The sequence below is a fragment of the Phyllobates terribilis genome, unplaced genomic scaffold, assembly GCF_046119375.1.
Source record: "Phyllobates terribilis strain yellow unplaced genomic scaffold, ASM4611937v1 Scaffold_9__5_contigs__length_417890890, whole genome shotgun sequence".
Taxonomy (NCBI): Eukaryota; Metazoa; Chordata; class Amphibia; order Anura; family Dendrobatidae; genus Phyllobates; species Phyllobates terribilis.
This window is the reverse complement of record NW_027362769.1, coordinates 415,139,102-415,156,483: the sequence shown is the minus strand read 5'-3', so window position 1 is coordinate 415,156,483 and position 17,382 is coordinate 415,139,102. Positions and strand designations below refer to the sequence as shown.

Genomic DNA, 17,382 nt, shown 5'->3' with positions numbered 1-17,382 from the left:
TTAATGGGTATATATAGATGGAGGATGTGTGTGTATATATGTATACCGAAGATAATGGGTATATATAGATGGAATATGTGTGTGTATATATGTATACAGAGGATAATGGGTATATATAGATAGAGGATGTGTGTGTGTATATATGTAGTATACAGAGGATAATGGGTATATATAGATGGAGGGTGTGTGTGTATATATGTATACAGAGGATAATGGGTATATATAGATGTAGGATGTGTGTGTATATATGTAGTATACAGAGGATAATGGGTATATATAGATGGAGGATGTGTGTGTATATATGTATGCAGAGGATAATGGGTATATATAGATGGAGGATATGTGTGTATATATGTAGTATGCAGAGGATAATGGGTATATATAGATGGAGGGTGTGTGTGTATATATATGTAGTATGCAGAGGATAATGGGTATATATAGATGGAGGATATGTGTGTATATATGTAGTATACAGAGGATAACGGGTATATATAGATGGAGGATGTGTGTGTATATATGTATACAGAGGATAATGGGTATATATAGATGGAGGATGTGTGTGTGTGTGTATATATGTAGTATGCAGAGGATAATGGGTATATATAGATGGAGGATGTGTGTGTATATATGAAGTATGCAGAGGATAATGGGTATATATAGATGGAGGATGTGTGTATATATGTATACAGAGGATAATGGGTATATATAGATGGAGGATGTGTGTGTATATATGTAGTATACAGAGGATAATGGGTATATATAGATGGAGGATGTGTGTGTATATATGTAGTATGCAGAGGATAATGGGTATATATAGATGGAGGATGTGTGTATATATGTATACAGAGGATAATGGGTATATAATAGATGGAGGATGTGTGTGTATATATGTAGTATACCGAGGATAATGGGTATATATAGATGGAGGATGTGTGTGTATATATGTAGTATACAGAGGATAATGGGTATATATAGATGGAGGATGTGTGTGTATATATGTATACAGAGGATAATGGGTATATATAGATGGAGGATGTGTGTGTATATATGTAGTATACAGAGGATAATGGATATATACAGGTGTGTGTATGTATATAATGTATGTAGTATACAGGGAATAATGGGTATATATAAATGTGTAATATATAGATAGATTTTAGTCTAAGTGGTTTTTAGCAGATGGTTTTCAGTGGGGGCGTGTACTTCTTCCCCTGTATGACGGTGACCAATTATAAGCAGGCTGGAACAGAGAGAGAGAGACGGGGGAGGCGACGGGCGCTCGCCAGAGAGAGGGAGAGACGGGGGAGGCGACGGGCGCTCGCCAGAGAGAGGGAGAGACGGGGGAGGCGACGGGCGCTCGCCAGAGAGAGGGAGAGACGGGGGAGGCGACGGGCGCTTGCCGGAGAGACGGGGGAGGCGACAGGCGCTTGCCGGAGAGACGGGGGAGGCGACAGGCGCTTGCCGGAGAGACGGGGGAGGCGACGGGCGCTTGCCGGAGAGACGGGGGAGGCGACGGGCGCTCGCCAGAGAGAGGGGGAGGCGACGGGATTTACATTTTATGTCTTCACTCTTTGCAGTTTGGTAATTAATGGTCTCTTGCCCCTTCGGTGTGTGACTCTTCTGACTGCAGCAGTTTCCGCAGCTGCCTGTGACGTCTGCACAGTGCTGTCTGTGGACTGGTTGAAGGGGAATGTGCGTGGCTCTCAGATGTGCCTCCTCCATGTTTCCGGGTCATCTCATCTCATTTTTCTTCTTGTAGCCCTTTGCACGAGTGGAGGCTGGAGAGTCCGGCCCAGGATGAGGCGGCATCCCAGCATGCACTGCAGCAAGTCACTATCCCCTTACTGGAGTATCGAGAGAAAGAAGAGTCTGCCAGACGCCCCACAATGGAGCCCTGTCCTCGGAGGCACATGCCGGTGGGTCAGGAGCCATGTATGATGGTGGCGTCACCTTCTCACTAGTGGAGGTTTGGGGGCGCTTGTCAACCTCGTAACGACATGATTTACATTTTTACATAATTATTCCTTAAAAAATATTTCCTGCTTGTATCCGAGGGAGGCTATGAGGATGCCCCTGCACTTTACATCTGAGTACCATCTCTCTATTGGGTGTCTGGCGTCTGACTTGGACCATCTGCACTGATATGATTGGGGGGCGACACATCAGGACAGACCCCTTATCGGACGCTCATGCACCCACTGTAGGAGACGTTTGTGACTGCCCATTACTGACCACTTTGTCTTACAGGCATCGGACATATTGACCAGCGCCGTGCCCCCCATGTCTCCAGACTCCAGCGGGGAGCTGTCGCCCTTTGACCTCTCGGGTGACATAGGGGATGTATGCCCTGGCTCCCCCACAGATGATGGACTGGATGGAAACCAACAAGACAGTTCAGCAGGACAGAAATGGGACAACCATACAGAGATCGCAGAGCAGGCCAAACATGTGAGTGACCATGTCGGCCTGCCCGCGTCCCTGCCGTCACCCGCTAGCACGCTCTCTGCTCATTTTGTTTCTCCATTTCTTGAGCAGGAAGCAGAGATAGAGAATAGAATCGCAGAGCTGCGGAAGGAGGGCTTCTGGACCCCGCGCCGTCTGTCAAAGTTTCCTGAACCCGCTCGTCCCAAAGTCCATTGGGACTATTTGTGTGAGGAGATGCAGTGGCTATCTGCTGATTTTGGCCAAGAGCGACGCTGGAAAAGAGGCGTGGCCAGGAAGGTGAGCGCTAAGACTTGTAATGCGCCTCCTTGTGGCTGGTAGAGAACTGCGTCCTGGGGCGTTGTCAGCACACTGATAAAACAGGTCCCCGTCTGGCTCTGTAGCCTCCAGTCTGGTAGCTGGTGCCATAGAAAGCTCTCTGTGACCCTGAGACACACGGAGAGAGAGACATGTGCTCCATTAGAGAGAGGAAGCAGACGTACGGAGAGGGACAAGGGACATGTGGAAGAAGCACACGTACCAGCATACGTACCATGATGGGAGGAGGGCTGACCGGTGCCCACTACTCATTATATTTCCAGTGTAAGGTCCAGGATTTCCTACTGTATTTTCCAAGGTGTTGGATGTGCAGCGTGTCGAACAGGCCCGATGGCTTCCCCTGTCTTGTGCTTGATGCAGCAGAGCCTTTCGTGTGTTGTCACGTGTGAGGGGTCCCGGCTTTGCTATTCCTATGAGCAGTCTGCCAGCCCCTCTCTCGCACAATATTAGAAGGGTGCACTCTTATGCATTATAGCGTTTCCTCCGCTGTAGGTGACTCCCCATTTGGGATAGGTTTTATTCTGGTCTGTAACGTCTCTTCCGCTCTTGTCCTGCAGGTTGTGAGGATGGTGGTCCGTCATCATGAGGAGCTAAAGCAGAAAGAGGAGAGAGCTCGGAGAGAAGAGCAGGCCAAGCTGAGGCGCATCGCTACCTCAATTGCTAAAGAAGTGCGTCAGTTCTGGAGCAACGTGGAGAAGGTGGGCTTCTGCCTCATGGGTTTTCGGGTCTGTGCCGCCTCCGCTCTCCTGGGTTTTTTGCTGTCTTCACCCCCGCCAGGGTCTGCGCCACCATCAGACCCTCCCCCGCTATGGTCTGCGCCGCCGTCAGCCCCTCTCTATCCCCCTCCCGCCAGGGTCTGGGCCCCCACCTGCCCCTTTCCCCCCCACCAGGGTCTGCGCCCCTTGCCTATGGTGTGTGCCGTGACTGTCCTCGATGTTTCAGGTGGTGCAATTTAAGCAGCAGTCTCGTCTAGAGGAGAAAAGGAAGAAGGCCCTGGACCTGCAGCTGGACTTTATTGTTGGCCAGACCGAAAAGTATTCTGACCTCCTGAGCCAGAGTCTAAGTGAAACTCTACCTGTCAGCAAAACCAGCTCCTCGTGTGTTGGATCATCTCAGGGGGGCTCGCTGAGGACCAGCCCAACCCCGTCCATCTGTCAGAAAGGTGAGCAGAGGGACGAACAAAGTAATCCCTGCTGCAGGGAGGCGCACTGATAAAACAGGTCCCTGCCTGGCTTTGTAGGCTCGGATTTGGTAGCTGGTGCCATAGAAAGCTCTCTACTGTGGTTAAGTGTCATCTTGGTGACACCAAAACACATGGAGAGGAACATGAGCTCCAATGGGGAGAGGAATGGAGTCACAAGGAGAGAGGGACACGTGGCCGGGGTGACCCTATAGCATAATGGGTGTATTACTGGGGGATTGACTGGGATAACTCTATGCCCTCTTCCTTCTAGCAGCAGATGGTGATGGCGACTTTCTCCCTCTTGAGGTGGAAGCTGAAGAGGAGGACGATGAGGAGACCATAGAAATGGAGGAGCAGCAGGAGGGGAATGATGCTGAGGCTCATCGTCTAGAGCTGGAGCTTCTCAGACAGGAGAGTGAGCTTCCCCTGGATGAGCTGCTGCAGAACCTCCCTCCAGAGATACTGCAGGATGGCTCCCCTGTGCAGGTAACTGCTCTCGTTAGAAAGATGATGGACTGCCCCTGTCTTTAAAAAAGATTGTGTCACAGTAGAAATCTCTAAATGGGGTCTTTGCTTTCTCACCCCAACACCAATTGTTGAGTCAAATGTGAGTGCTCCTGTATGATGAAGTTCTGGCTTCTTAAAAACATCAACCCCTCTTCTCCATCGTCATCCTTCTCTTCTTGCTCGCCTGTGTCGGCCGCCTCCTCTCGCTCGCCCCCAGCTCGCCTGTGTCGGCCGCCTCCTCTCGCTCGCCCCCAGCTCGCCTGTGTCGGCCGCCTCCTCTCGCTCGCCCCCAGCTCGCCTGTGTCGGCCGCCTCCTCTCGCTCGCCCCCAGCTCGCCTGTGTCGGCCGCCTCCTCTCGCTCGCCCCCAGCTCGCCTGTGTCGGCCGCCTCCTCTCGCTCGCCCCCAGCTCGCCTGTGTCGGCCGCCTCCTCTCGCTCGCCCCCAGCTCGCCTGTGTCGGCCGCCTCCTCTCGCTCGCCCCCAGCTCGCCTGTGTCGGCCGCCTCCTCTCGCTCGCCCCCAGCTCGCCTGTGTCGGCCGCCTCCTCTCGCTCGCCCCCAGCTCGCCTGTGTCGGCCGCCTCCTCTCGCTCGCCCCCAGCTCGCCTGTGTCGGCCGCCTCCTCTCGCTCGCCCCCAGCTCGCCTGTGTCGGCCGCCTCCTCTCGCTCGCCCCCAGCTCGCCTGTGTCGGCCGCCTCCTCTCGCTCGCCCCCAGCTCGCCTGTGTCGGCCGCCTCCTCTCGCTCGCCCCCAGCTCGCCTGTGTCGGCCGCCTCCTCTCGCTCGCCCCCAGCTCGCCTGTGTCGGCCGCCTCCTCTCGCTCGCCCCCAGCTCGCCTGTGTCGGCCGCCTCCTCTCGCTCGCCCCCAGCTCGCCTGTGTCGGCCGCCTCCTCTCGCTCGCCCCCTGGCAGTGTAGTCTAGGACATCATAGGATTGGCTGGAGATTAATTGGTTTCTTCTTTTTAGGGTCTTGTTTCCAGTGATGAAGACACTGATGAGGAGGAAGAACAAGGGAAAGAGAAGGAGGACGACGAGTTCACCGCAAACGAGGATGACGGTGAGTACAGCATTTTACTTCTTACTTGTGTGTGCCCTGGTCACCCATTCTCCTCTGTAGACAGGACCCCTGCTAGTCATCATTACAAGGATTGGCTGTGTACGGCCAGAGTTAGTGGCATTGGCAGACACTGGACGGCAGGTGCCTGCCCGGCCACGCCACCTCCTGGTGGGCCCGGCCACGCCACCTCCTGGTGGGCTGTGGCTAGATGACGTAGTTATTGGTATAATGTGATTGGGCGTCTGCGTCGCCTAGCTGCAGCCTGCTGACGCCGGCGAGTGTGGTCGCCTAGCTGCAGCCTGCTGACGCCGGCGAGTGTGGTCGCCTAGCTGCAGCCTGCTGACGCCGGCGAGTGTGGTCGCCTAGCCGCAGCCTGCTGACGCCGGCGAGTGTGGTCGCCTAGCCGCATCCCGCTGACGCCGGCGAGTGTGGTCGCCTAGCCGCATCCCGCTGACGCCGGCGAGTGTGGTCGCCTAGCCGCATCCCGCTGACGCCGGCGAGTGTGGTCGCCTAGCCGCATCCCGCTGACGCCGGCGAGTGTGGTCGCCTAGCCGCAGCCCGCTGACGCCGGCGAGTGTGGTCGCCTAGCCGCAGCCCGCTGACGCCGGCGAGTGTGGTCGCCTAGCCGCAGCCCGCTGACGCCGGCGAGTGTGGTTGCCTAGCCGCAGCCCGCTGACATAATAGATCCAACTTCAGACCATGCAGTAGATGCTTTTTTTCTTTATTTAGTCAACGCGTTTTGAACTACCACAGACTTCATCAGGATAAGAAAAGCCCTGTCCTTTTCTTCCTAGTGTTACTGAGGCAGGCATAAGTCAGGGATGTCAAACTTAAGCACAGAGGGCCAAAATGAAAAACTTGGACAAAGTAATGTATCACTGGAGCCAGGAGAGATTCTCTAACACTATGTCGACACGTTGCGTTTTTGCTGCTTTTTTTCCTGCAGGCAAACCTGCTCTCTTGGCAATAAAGAAGCTGCTTAGAAAAAACACAGCTTTTGCTGAGTGTTTGCTGTTTTTATGCTGCGTTTTTTTTTTTTAGCTTCATTTGTCCCTTGTGCATGCTGAAAAAGTTAAAACGTGTTTCTTTTTTTTTTTTTTTTAGTGCATTAACCTGATACCTGCGTTTTTTGCTGCTTTTTTGCACTTACTCATTGCTTTTTATGGGTGAAAAAAATGCTGACAGAAGTGACAAATTTTGCAAAAATGCAGCAATTTTTCAAGTCAATCAGGAAAACAAAACCATGTGTGTGCATGAGAATTCTGAAATCTCATAGCCTTTGCTGGTACTGTAAACTGCAGCTTAAAATTACATAGAAAAAATGCAGCAAACACACAATGGGTCCACACAAGGGTCTGTTGGCCTTCAAAACGACAGTTGGCAAATGGATGGAGTCTGCTGTTTTGGAAGCCTATAAGTAAGACTAGTCGTCGCCACATAACGTGAGACGTTGTGCCTGCTCCACGTTAAACTGTAAAATTCAAATACGTGCACGGAAGAACCACGTCTGATTTTATGGATCTCTACCTTCCAGTTTCCTTTCTTCCTTATCTCAAAGTCTCTTTAAACAAAGACCTTCCTCAAACCTTCTTATCTGACCACAGACTTCTTTTTGCAAAGTACATGGACAAAATACACATGCTAGCTCGAGCTCCATTGTGGTAAGCAGAAGATACACCTACAAAAAATCAAGATGGAGTCAGGATAGATAAAGTATAACTCCTGCTCTCACAGACTAAAGGCAAATGTCCGCCCTTAAGGCCCCGTCACACTAAGCGATGCAGCAGCGATCCCGACAACGATACGACCTGTCAGGGATCGTTGCTGCATCGCTAATACATCGCTGGTGAGCTGTCAGGCAGGCAGGATCACCAGCGATGAGGGGAGCAGCGATATCGTGGAAAGAATCGTTCCACGATGTCTTGCTCCAGTTACCAGCCTGCTGCAAGCAGGAGCAGGCTGGTAACTATGGTAAACATCGGGTTACTAAGTGCGCGTGTGCCCCTAGTAACCCGCTGTTTACCATGGATACCACTCTGCTACGGTGCGCGGGAGCCTCCGAGCACCGTAGCAGAGTGGTATCCATGGTAAACGGGTTACTAAGTGCGCGCGTGCCCCTAGTAACACGCTGTTTACCATAGTTACCAGCCAGATCGTTGGTCCCGCTGGTCACACACAGCGATGTGTGCTGGCCAGCGGGAGGCCAACGACCAAAAAATGGTCCAGGACACTTTGCAACGATCAGCGACCTCACAGCAGGGGCCGCTGCAAAGTGTCACACATATCGACATCGCTGGTGAGGTCGCTGGTGAGTCACCAAAACCGTGACACCGCAGCGATCTCGCTATGTGAGACGGGGGCTTTACAGGTCACTGTTCATTCCTCATGGGCATCCAAGCCTCTGCTGCCCAGGGCTGTACGGCTGTCACCATCCACACCCATCGTACATTTGTACAAAATCCACCCTGGCTTCTGCCAATGCCTGGTTGTGACGTAAAGTCTGTCTGCTAGGTGGTCCACTGTCGGCTTTTGTTCTTTTCCCACCCATTGGGATTTCTTTATGATGTCACATGGTCTTGTATTCCCCAGGTTTAAGAGAATATTGGATTTTTCTACTTAGTGTAAAATGTTTTTCTCATTTATGTATTGGGAACACTGTTCCCACCCTATTTCCTGGTGGGCCTACCCGGGGATCAGTTTTTGTTGGGTCTGCGGAGAGTGAAGTCCACCATGTGGAGCCAACACTTTCACTGGCTGCCGGGCATGTACTTGTGGTCCTGTGCCCCCAAGGTGTTCAGAGAGAGGGTTATTACAGTAAGCACACAATCAGTGGCTCCTGTGGCCAGCGCCTCCTGCACCCCGTGTCATACAGTAGGTGATGGGCTATGCATTTTGGGGGTCTCTTGCTTTTTCTGTGCCTTAAATATGCTCATTGTACATTGTGTGCTTTTTGCAGCTGAGGACGAGGAGGACACAATTGCAGCAGAGGAGGAGATGGCAGGAAAGCAGGATCATGCCGAGGAGCTCTCCCAACTGGCTAGAGAAGGTAGGTGCTAGCCATAACATCCATAGTCCTATGTCTGCGTGTACCGTGGTGGTCCGAAGCCGCAGTGATCGTAACCGGCTGTACAGCGGTGGTCCGAAGCCTCAGTAATTGTAATGTGGTCCGAAGCCACCATGATCGTAACGGGCTGTACAGCGGTGGTCCTAAGCCGCAGTGATCGTAACGGGCTGTACAGCGGTGGTCCGAAGCCTCAGTAATTGTAATGTGGTCCGAAGCTGCAGTGATCGGAACTGGCTGTACAATAGTGGTCCGAAGCCGCAGTGATCGTAACGGGCTGTACAGCGGTGGTCCGAAGCCTCAGTAATCGTAATGTGGACCGAAGCCGCAGTGATCATAACACGTTATACAGTGGTGGTCCGAAGCAGCAGTGATCGTAATGTGGTCCGAAGCCGGTGTGATCGTAACGGGCTGTACAGCGGTGGCCCGAAGCCGCAGTGATCGTAACGGGCTGTACAATAGTGGTCCGAAGCCGCAGTGATCGTAACGGGCTGTACAGCGGTGATCCAAAGCCGCAGTGATTGTAATGTGATCCTAAGCTGCAGTGATCGTAACAGGCTGTACAATAGTGGTCCGAAGCCGCAGTAATCGTAATGTGATCCGAAACCGCAGTGATCGTAACAGGCTGTACAATAGTGGTCCGAAGCCGCAGTAATCGTAATGTGATCCGAAACCGCAGTGATCGTAACAGGCTGTACAATAGTGGTCCGAAGCCGCAGTGATCGTAACGGGCTGTACAATAGTGGTCCGAAGCCGCAGTGATCGTAACGGGCTGTACAGCGGTGATCCAAAGCCGCAGTGATTGTAATGTGATCCTAAGCTGCAGTGATCGGAACTGGCTGTACAGCGGTGGTCCGAAGCCTCAGTAATCGTAATGTGGTCCGAAGCCGCAGTGATCGTAACAGGCTGTACAGTGGTGGTCCGAAGCCGCAGTGATCGTAATGTGGTCTGAAGCCGCAGGGATCGTAACGGGCTGTACAGCAGTGCTCCGAGGCCGCAGGCGGCGCGGCGCTGCGATGCCTCTCTGATTTAAGGGCATAACAATTCAAAGTTTGAAATTTGCCAAATTTTCATCAAATTTCCGTTTTTTTCACAAATAAACACAAGTGATATCGAAGAAATGTTACCACTATCATGAAGTACAATATGTCACGAAAAAACAGTCTCAGAATCAGGGGGATCCGGTGAAGCTCCAGAGTTATTACCTCATAAAGGGGCAGTGGTCAGAGTTGTGAAATTAGGCCTGGTCATTAAGGTCAAAATAGGCTGTCACTAAGGAGTTAAACACATCCAGTTGTGGAGTTTATTATTACAATAACTATTGATTAAAATGAACTTTTGTTCACACCTTTAAGTCGGACGAGTGAGATACAGATTCTGGTTTCCGACGCTGCAGCCTTTATGGTCTATCTCAAGGTAATCTTCCTAGAAATGACAACCTCATGACTAGTTGGCCGTATGTTACATCATGTACAAAATATCTTCCAAGAGATATAATATAAGGCACGGGATTCTAGAAAAAGATTCAAAGCGAGATCTGAGCATGTCCCTCTCCACAAAGACACATTGGAGGAAGAGATTTGCTCCTGAACGGTTACTGAGAGAAAAGGAAAAAAAGGTGGTTGTGGTCAGAGTGGAGTTAGGGTTATACACTGAGCAGAGCCAGAAGAAGACTTCAAGTGTAGGAGAGTTAGTAGCTGTGATAAGAGATTAGATAAAGATAGGGAGAGCGGATTATCAACCGGGATGGTAAAGTCCCCCATGAAGAAGAGTCGGAATGCCACTGGTCAAAGTGTGGAAACCATGTGGCAAAAAGATCAAGGAGCTGGTGGGATTGGCCTGGAGGGCGATACACAACCGCCACTCGTGGGGAGAAGGGTTTGAAGCGTCTAATGATGTGGACTTCAAAGGGTGAAAACATGAGCAAATGTACTGAGGGGATAACCTGGGAAGCACATAGTGATGAAACGAGCAGGCCACCACCTTCACCTCGTCTGCTCTCAGGCCTGGGAGTGTATGAGAATTTTAGCCCACCGTACAAGAGAGCCGCAGCAGCAGTTGTGTCTGACTGCTGGATCCAGGGTTCACAAAGAGCCAGAAGGTTAAGGGACCTGGAAAGAACGAAGTTGTGACCTTTGGGGAGTTTGTTACATGCGGACTAGGAGATCCAGAGGGCACATTTACAGTTAATGGCTGCACTGAATGGTGGTAAAATTGGCTGGGTTTCTATGTGCAGCTGGAAGAGTGTTATATATACTATTGTAAACTGGGCCAGGGGAGATGTCTCCAGCGACGAGGAGAATAAAGAGAGATTAGGTGGTTCAGTGATTTGTGCAAGCGTTTCGTCCACTGTTTGGTGGTAGTGGATGGTTTAGAGTGTTCGAGAAATGTGAGTAGAGTATGAGAGCTGTACATGAGCGAGGGGCTGATGTGGAGACAGTGCGCCAAATGTGTAAAAGGGCAGTAGATGTGCAACAAAACAGCAGCCACGACATAGATGAGGCAAAGAGATATGGAAAATACATTATGTAGCACAACTGAGCAAAAAGCATATTTTTTTTTGGATGTCTTGCGTGTCTACTGACCTGTCGCCTCCCCAGCTCCCATGCTTACCTGCATGAACTTGGACAGTGTTTGGATGAATTTCATTTTACCCATAAACCAGTGACTTTCATCGGCGTAAAAGCCACTAGAATAAAGATGGCCCCTCACTGGAGAAAGTCTGAAGTCCTGACATTTGTGGAAGCCATTTATGGCTGTTCTCCTTTCTTGTTGCTCTTGTTCATTTCCGTCAGTCTTCGCAGTCACAGATTTCTTATGTAAATGGAGCTTTTGTGTCGATTCACCATCCTTGGCATCTCGCATGTATGATGGCTTACCATGAAGGGGGCCTTATACCACCGCCCGGTGTGAGGGAAGAGCTTGGACCACTGTGTGAGAGGGGGCCTTATACCACCGCCCGGTGTGAGGGAAGAGCTTGGACACCTGTGGTGAAGGGGGCTTTATACCACGGCCCGGTGTGAGGGAAGAGCTTGGACACCTGTGGTGAAGGGGGCTTTATACCGCCGCCCGGTGTGAGGGAAGAGCTTGGACCACCGTGTGAGGGGGGCAGTATACCACCGCCCGGTGTGAGGGAAGAGCTTGGACACCTGTGGTGAAGGGGGCTTTATACCACCGCCCGGTGTGAGGGAAGAGCTTGGACACCTGTGGTGAAGGGGGCTTTATACCACCGCCCGGTGTGAGGGAAGAGCTTGGACCACTGTGTGAGGGGGGCCTTATACCACCGCCCGGTGTGAGGGAAGAGCTTGGACCACCGTGTGAGGGGGGCCTTATACCACCGCCCGGTGTGAGGGAAGAGCATGGACCACCGTGTGAGGGGGGCAGTATACCACCGCCCGGTGTGAGGGAAGAGCTTGGACCACCGTGTGAGAGGGGCAGTATACCACCGCCCGGTGTGAGGGAAGAGCTTGGACCTCCGTGTGAGGGGGGCAGTATACCACCGCCCGGTGTGAGGGAAGAGCTTGGACCACTGTGTGAGAGGGGGCATTATACCACCGCCCGGTGTGAGGGAAGAGCTTGGACACCTGTGGTGAAGGGGGCTTTATACCACTGCCCGGTGTGAGGGAAGAGCTTGGACCACTGTGTGAGAGGGGGCCTTATACCACCGCCCGGTGTGAGGGAAGAGCTTGGACCACCGTGTGAGGGGGGCAGTATACCACCGCCCGGTGTGAGGGAAGAGCTTGGACCACCGTGTGAGGGGGGCAGTATACCACCGCCCGGTGTGAGGGAAGAGCTTGGACACCTGTGGTGAAGGGGGCTTTATACCACCGCCCGGTGTGAGGGGGGCCTTATACCACCGCCCGGTGTGAGGGAAGAGCTTGGACCACCGTGTGAGGGGGGCCTTATACCACCGCCCGGTGTGAGGGAAGAGCTTGGACACCTGTGGTGAAGGGGGCTTAATACCACAGCCCATGGTGAGGGGAGAGCTTAGACCACCGTGTACAGGACAGCTCTGACTGCTGTGTCGGGGGGGCTCGTACCACTGCCTTGTGTTAGGTACTGCCTTGTACCCCATCACCTGGTGTAAGGTGAGAGCTTGGCCCACCATGTGAGGGAGAGGTCGGACCGTCATGCATAGGGGGACCTCATACTGCCAACCCCCTGTAGTCTGTAGGACTTTATTCTAAATTGTATTCTTGATATTTGTTATATCTATAAAAATCAGTAAAAACCTTATGAACGTCCCATGCCGTCCTCGCGTGGAAATGAGCCACCGCAAAAGTGATGGCGGTCATGAAGCGGAGTCAGGCGCGCCTCCCCCCCGGTAGTTTGACCGAGCTGTGATTAGAGCTGACTGACCATGGTCGACGCGGTGTGAGATCCTGGGAGGAGGTGACTGCGGGCAGAACCGCAGCGGCCGCCACGTGCTCGCCGGTGACTGCGGGCAGAACCACAACGGCCGCCGTGTGCTCGCCGATCAGCAGCCACAAGCCAAGCCGGGCTGAATACATGTGTGATTAACCCCTTCCTTGTGCCTCCCACCTCTCTGGACGGGGCTCCACTGTAGACAGGGTATCGGGGTGGTGGAGCGCGTTCACACGCGTGAGTAGATGAATGAATGGGGCAATGCAGAGACGCGGCATTTAAGTCCCAGCACAGCAGTAATGATGGCGGTGATGAATGATGGTTGTTTGCTTAGACAAAATGATCACGTCCTTCTTTTAACCCTTGTAACTAATCTTCACAGGAGAGATGTCATTAGAGGAGCTGCTGCTGAAATACTCTGTGCTGCCATCAGATCAAGATAGCACTAGTCTGAGCGAGCGTGAGAGTGTGGAAAATGAGGACTATGGTGAGTGGGTGCACGGCAGGACTCGGAGGGTCGGCTGGTCAGTCAAGGATGAGGTTCATACGTCTCGTTACCTTCCAGACTCTTCTGATTGCCACCCATCGGACTGTGAATCTGAAGGAGTGGAGTTTCTTGTCAAACAGGATGAGGACGACCCTGGAAGAGACCACTCAACCCATGATCCTCCCGAGCCCAAGAAAGAAATCACAGATATTGCTGCTACAGCTGAGTCTCTGCAACCCAAGGGGTACACGCTGGCCACTACTCAGGTACCCCAGCTGAGCATGCGGTGCTGACGTGGGCCATCTTCTCCGGCTCTGATATGGGGGCAGAGGAGCGCCCTCTCCTTAGCGGACTGTGACCTGCGCTGCCTCTTCTTCCAGGTGAAGACGGCGGTTCCTTTCCTGCTGCGCGGGGAGCTCCGGGAATACCAGCACATTGGTCTGGAGTGGCTCGTGACCATGTACGAAAAGAAACTTAATGGCATCCTGGCCGATGAGATGGGGCTCGGGAAAACCATTCAGACCATCTCCCTGCTGGCGCACCTGGCCTGTGAACGAGGTGAGTGTGGCGGAGCTCTGTCCTGCGGTGCCTTTTCCCGCAGGTGCTACATATCTCCATTGTGTTTTCCAGGTAATTGGGGACCTCATCTCATCATTGTTCCCACCAGTGTCATTTTGAACTGGGAAATGGAGCTGAAACGCTGGTGTCCCAGCTTTAAAATATTGACGTATTATGGCTCCCAGAAAGAGCGTAAGCTGAAAAGACAGGTGGGTGGATGGCAGATAGCCCTTCATTATGAGTGGTGGTGGGCTTTATGGGGGGCTCTGGGTGGTTCTACTGATGGGCCTAATTTCTCTTTTCCATTGGCAGGGATGGACGAAAGCCAACGCTTTCCACGTGTGCATCACCTCTTACAAGCTGGTCCTACAGGATCACCAGGCCTTCCGTAGAAAGAACTGGAAGTATCTGATCCTGGATGAGGCACAAAACATCAAGAACTTTAAGTCCCAGCGGTGGCAGAGTCTCCTCAACTTCAACAGGTGAGAGCGAGTGGGTGCTGCTGGGAGCCCCCTTCCTAGCATCGGCCCCATCCGGCAGCTGCTTGTGAAGGGGGCAGGCGGAAGGCCTACTCGGGGGGGCCTCATTCTGACCCTGCTGTCTTCCCCAGTCAGAGGCGGCTGCTGCTCACCGGGACGCCACTTCAGAACTCTCTGATGGAGCTGTGGTCACTAATGCATTTCCTGATGCCTCACGTCTTCCAGTCTCACCGGGAGTTTAAGGAATGGTTTTCTAACCCCCTGACCGGAATGATAGAAGGAAGTCAGGAGTACAACGAGGGGCTCGTGCGCCGCCTGCACAAGGTGGGAAAGCCGACGCCGCTTACACAGTTTCTTGACTGCGGCTGGGCTCGCTGATTATTCTCCGTGTTATCCACAGGTGCTGCGACCATTCCTCCTCCGCAGGATTAAGCTGGATGTGGAAAAGCAGATGCCCAAAAAATATGAGCATGTTGTCTACTGCCGTCTGTCCAAGCGCCAGCGCTTCTTGTATGATGACTTCATGTCCCAAGCAGCGTAAGTCCTGGCGATCTGTAGCGAGGTCTCATTTCCTCCGTTCGCACCTTCCTGTGATCTTCTATGTCTTGCTTCTTTCTCCACAGGACCCGGGAGACTCTGGCCAGCGGCCATTTCATGAGTGTCATTAACATCCTGATGCAGCTCCGCAAGGTGTGCAATCATCCCAACCTGTTTGATCCGCGTCCAATCCATTCGCCCTTCATAACCAGCGGCGTATGCTACACGGTCCCTTCCTTGGTTCTTTATGCTCTACAGCGCCACCCGCTCGAGGCAGGTACAGGGCCCACAGGGGGTGCGGACTGCGGATGTCACTGCTTACCTGGGGTTTTGAGGGCTACAATGGTGTCTTCTTCCTGTGTCCCCAGCATATGGACATGTCTTTGTTTGACTTCATTAACATGGAAGGACGGGTGAGCCGATACGAGCGGGACGTTTTCCTGCCCCAGTACAAGCAGTCACGTTCCCTGATCCAAGAGATTGCAGAATCCCCGGAGCCGCCTCCTAGACCTCGGACGCTCAAGATGAAGGTGAACAGGTGTGTTTAGCTGATGGGCGTCACTTCATCCGTATGTCCTGTCCTCGGTGGTCTTCTGACGCTGCTCTTCTTTCAGGATGCTCCAGCCTGTGAAGGCCGACCCACGCTCGGTAGTGGTAGTGAACAATTCTCGTCTGGCTGCGAAGACTCCGGACGTGCTCCCCTCTCCCGTCCCCCAGCCAGCGGCTCCTCTGTCGTTGGCATCCAGTAGCTGTACTCCTCTGCCGCCTGCCCTGAAGGGTGAGTTGTGTGCCCACAGCCTGGGGCTCGTTGCTTTGTATTAATAACCATCTTGTCATTTGCTGTTTGCAGCTCCTCTCCCTGTCCAGTCCTGTCCAGCTATCACATCCGTAAATCCAGTGTCCATTGGGACCGTTAAGTCTGCTCCGGTGCAGACCGCTCAGTCTGTGTGCGCTGCTCCCCAGAGGCTCATACTGACCCCTGAAATGCAAGCACGCCTGCCTTGTAAGTAGCAGTAATGCCTGCGCAGTACATGAGCGCGCTCATCCCCTTCCTATTCACTGACTTGTTGTCTGTTTCCTAGCTGGTGAAGTCATCAGCCTGGCACAATTGGCATCTCTTGGGGGACGTCCCATCCAAAGTCAGTCCCTCACAAAACCACTCACACTGCAGCTGCAGGGTGCCAAACTGACGTTAAGTGGTGCTCCAGTGCGGCCCCTCGGAGTGGGGCAGCCTCGGCCGCTGCAGGGTAAGATCATCGTTTATTATAGCGTCCTTAATTCCAGGGCACAAAAAGCAGAACTGAACATATCTAAGAAAGTGACAGGCACAAAGGGAGAGAGGACCCTGGCTGCGAGGCTTAGTGGGGAGCCATGAGAGAGAGGACCCTGGCCGCGAAGCTTAGGGGGGAGCCATGAGAGAGAGGACCCTGGCCGCAAAGCTCAGTGGGGAGCCATGAGAGAGAGGCACCTGGCCGCGAAGCTTAGTGAGAGGACATGTGGTCTCTGGCTTCATTTGAAGGTGGGTCGTTTGGGTCAGGAGAGGAGCACAGGTGAAGGGATATGGATGTCCACGCTGTGCCCAATGTTACCCTGTAGGGAACTGTCTTCATTTGTGTCACAGGTAACGTGCTTCACCTCGTCTCTTCTGGTGGACAGCATCATCTGCTCAGCCAGCCAACACAGCTGGCTCTCATCCAGGCCTTGGCACAGCAGGCAGCATCACCGGCAGCACCTGTGCCTCAGTTGGTACAGAATACCAGTCAGGCGCAGATTGGGGTTCAGGCCATGTCGGTGCAGTCCCTGCAGCACACTCTTGTGAACAGCGCCAGTCTTCCCGCAGCTTCTCCGGGGCAGGGTGAGTTCTGGTGCTTAGCTGGTGGCTCCCATACAATTTCTCTCTTCAGACGGGATTATGGCCTCACTTTTGCCCTTTGTTTTGTTAGCACCGTCCCCAGGGGTGGTGAAAATTGTGGTAAGACAGTCTACCAGAGACATTCCTGCATCTCCTCTGCACCATCCTGTGGCCCCACCGGTGCGACCTCTTCTCAGAGTTGTTCCTGGCCCATCTGCAGAGCAGTCTACAGCCCGAGAAGGACCTGGTGACCAGCGAGCAGGTATCGCCTCGGCTCTCACACATTCTTACAGTAGTATTCAAAATAATAGCCGTCCAATATGACTGACCGGATGAATCACTGTTTCTGGTATAAATTCTATCACCACGTCACACAATTCACCAGTCTGTGCCGTAGATTGTAAGAAGACCCCCAGACTCCGCATTCATCATCTGCAGGTTTCTCACTCTGTGTATGTGAATAATTAATTGTATGGGGGGTGTGCAATATAATATCAGTGTGGAGGTCAATCATTATGTGAGGAAACAGGTGTGAATCAGGT

The 17,382-nt window shown here is 52.8% G+C and overlaps 1 protein-coding gene across 2 annotated transcripts in view; it reads left to right on the top strand.

Annotated features, from left to right (window-relative positions):
• The window catches only part of SRCAP (Snf2 related CREBBP activator protein), a 51,606-nt gene that overhangs the window by 19,042 nt on the left and 15,182 nt on the right, over positions 1 to 17,382 (top strand). Inside the window, exons 2-23 of one of the 2 annotated variants that reach the window (XM_073649046.1) lie at positions 1,760 to 1,916; positions 2,248 to 2,448; positions 2,536 to 2,721; positions 3,318 to 3,458; positions 3,703 to 3,922; positions 4,218 to 4,429; positions 5,411 to 5,501; positions 8,458 to 8,547; positions 13,310 to 13,414; positions 13,493 to 13,680; positions 13,795 to 13,972; positions 14,045 to 14,181; positions 14,285 to 14,454; positions 14,583 to 14,775; positions 14,852 to 14,988; positions 15,075 to 15,261; positions 15,357 to 15,526; positions 15,603 to 15,766; positions 15,839 to 15,991; positions 16,071 to 16,235; positions 16,610 to 16,843; positions 16,932 to 17,102. In XM_073649046.1, the coding sequence (XP_073505147.1) occupies positions 1,887 to 1,916; positions 2,248 to 2,448; positions 2,536 to 2,721; positions 3,318 to 3,458; positions 3,703 to 3,922; positions 4,218 to 4,429; positions 5,411 to 5,501; positions 8,458 to 8,547; positions 13,310 to 13,414; positions 13,493 to 13,680; positions 13,795 to 13,972; positions 14,045 to 14,181; positions 14,285 to 14,454; positions 14,583 to 14,775; positions 14,852 to 14,988; positions 15,075 to 15,261; positions 15,357 to 15,526; positions 15,603 to 15,766; positions 15,839 to 15,991; positions 16,071 to 16,235; positions 16,610 to 16,843; positions 16,932 to 17,102 (3,523 nt within the window). In that variant the 5' untranslated portion in view covers positions 1,760 to 1,886. Of the gene's footprint in view, positions 1 to 1,759; positions 1,917 to 2,247; positions 2,449 to 2,535; positions 2,722 to 3,317; positions 3,459 to 3,702; positions 3,923 to 4,214; positions 4,430 to 5,410; positions 5,502 to 8,457; positions 8,548 to 13,309; positions 13,415 to 13,492; positions 13,681 to 13,794; positions 13,973 to 14,044; positions 14,182 to 14,284; positions 14,455 to 14,582; positions 14,776 to 14,851; positions 14,989 to 15,074; positions 15,262 to 15,356; positions 15,527 to 15,602; positions 15,767 to 15,838; positions 15,992 to 16,070; positions 16,236 to 16,609; positions 16,844 to 16,931; positions 17,103 to 17,382 lie in introns of both variants that reach the window. The other variant, XM_073649045.1, reaches the window with a different exon arrangement.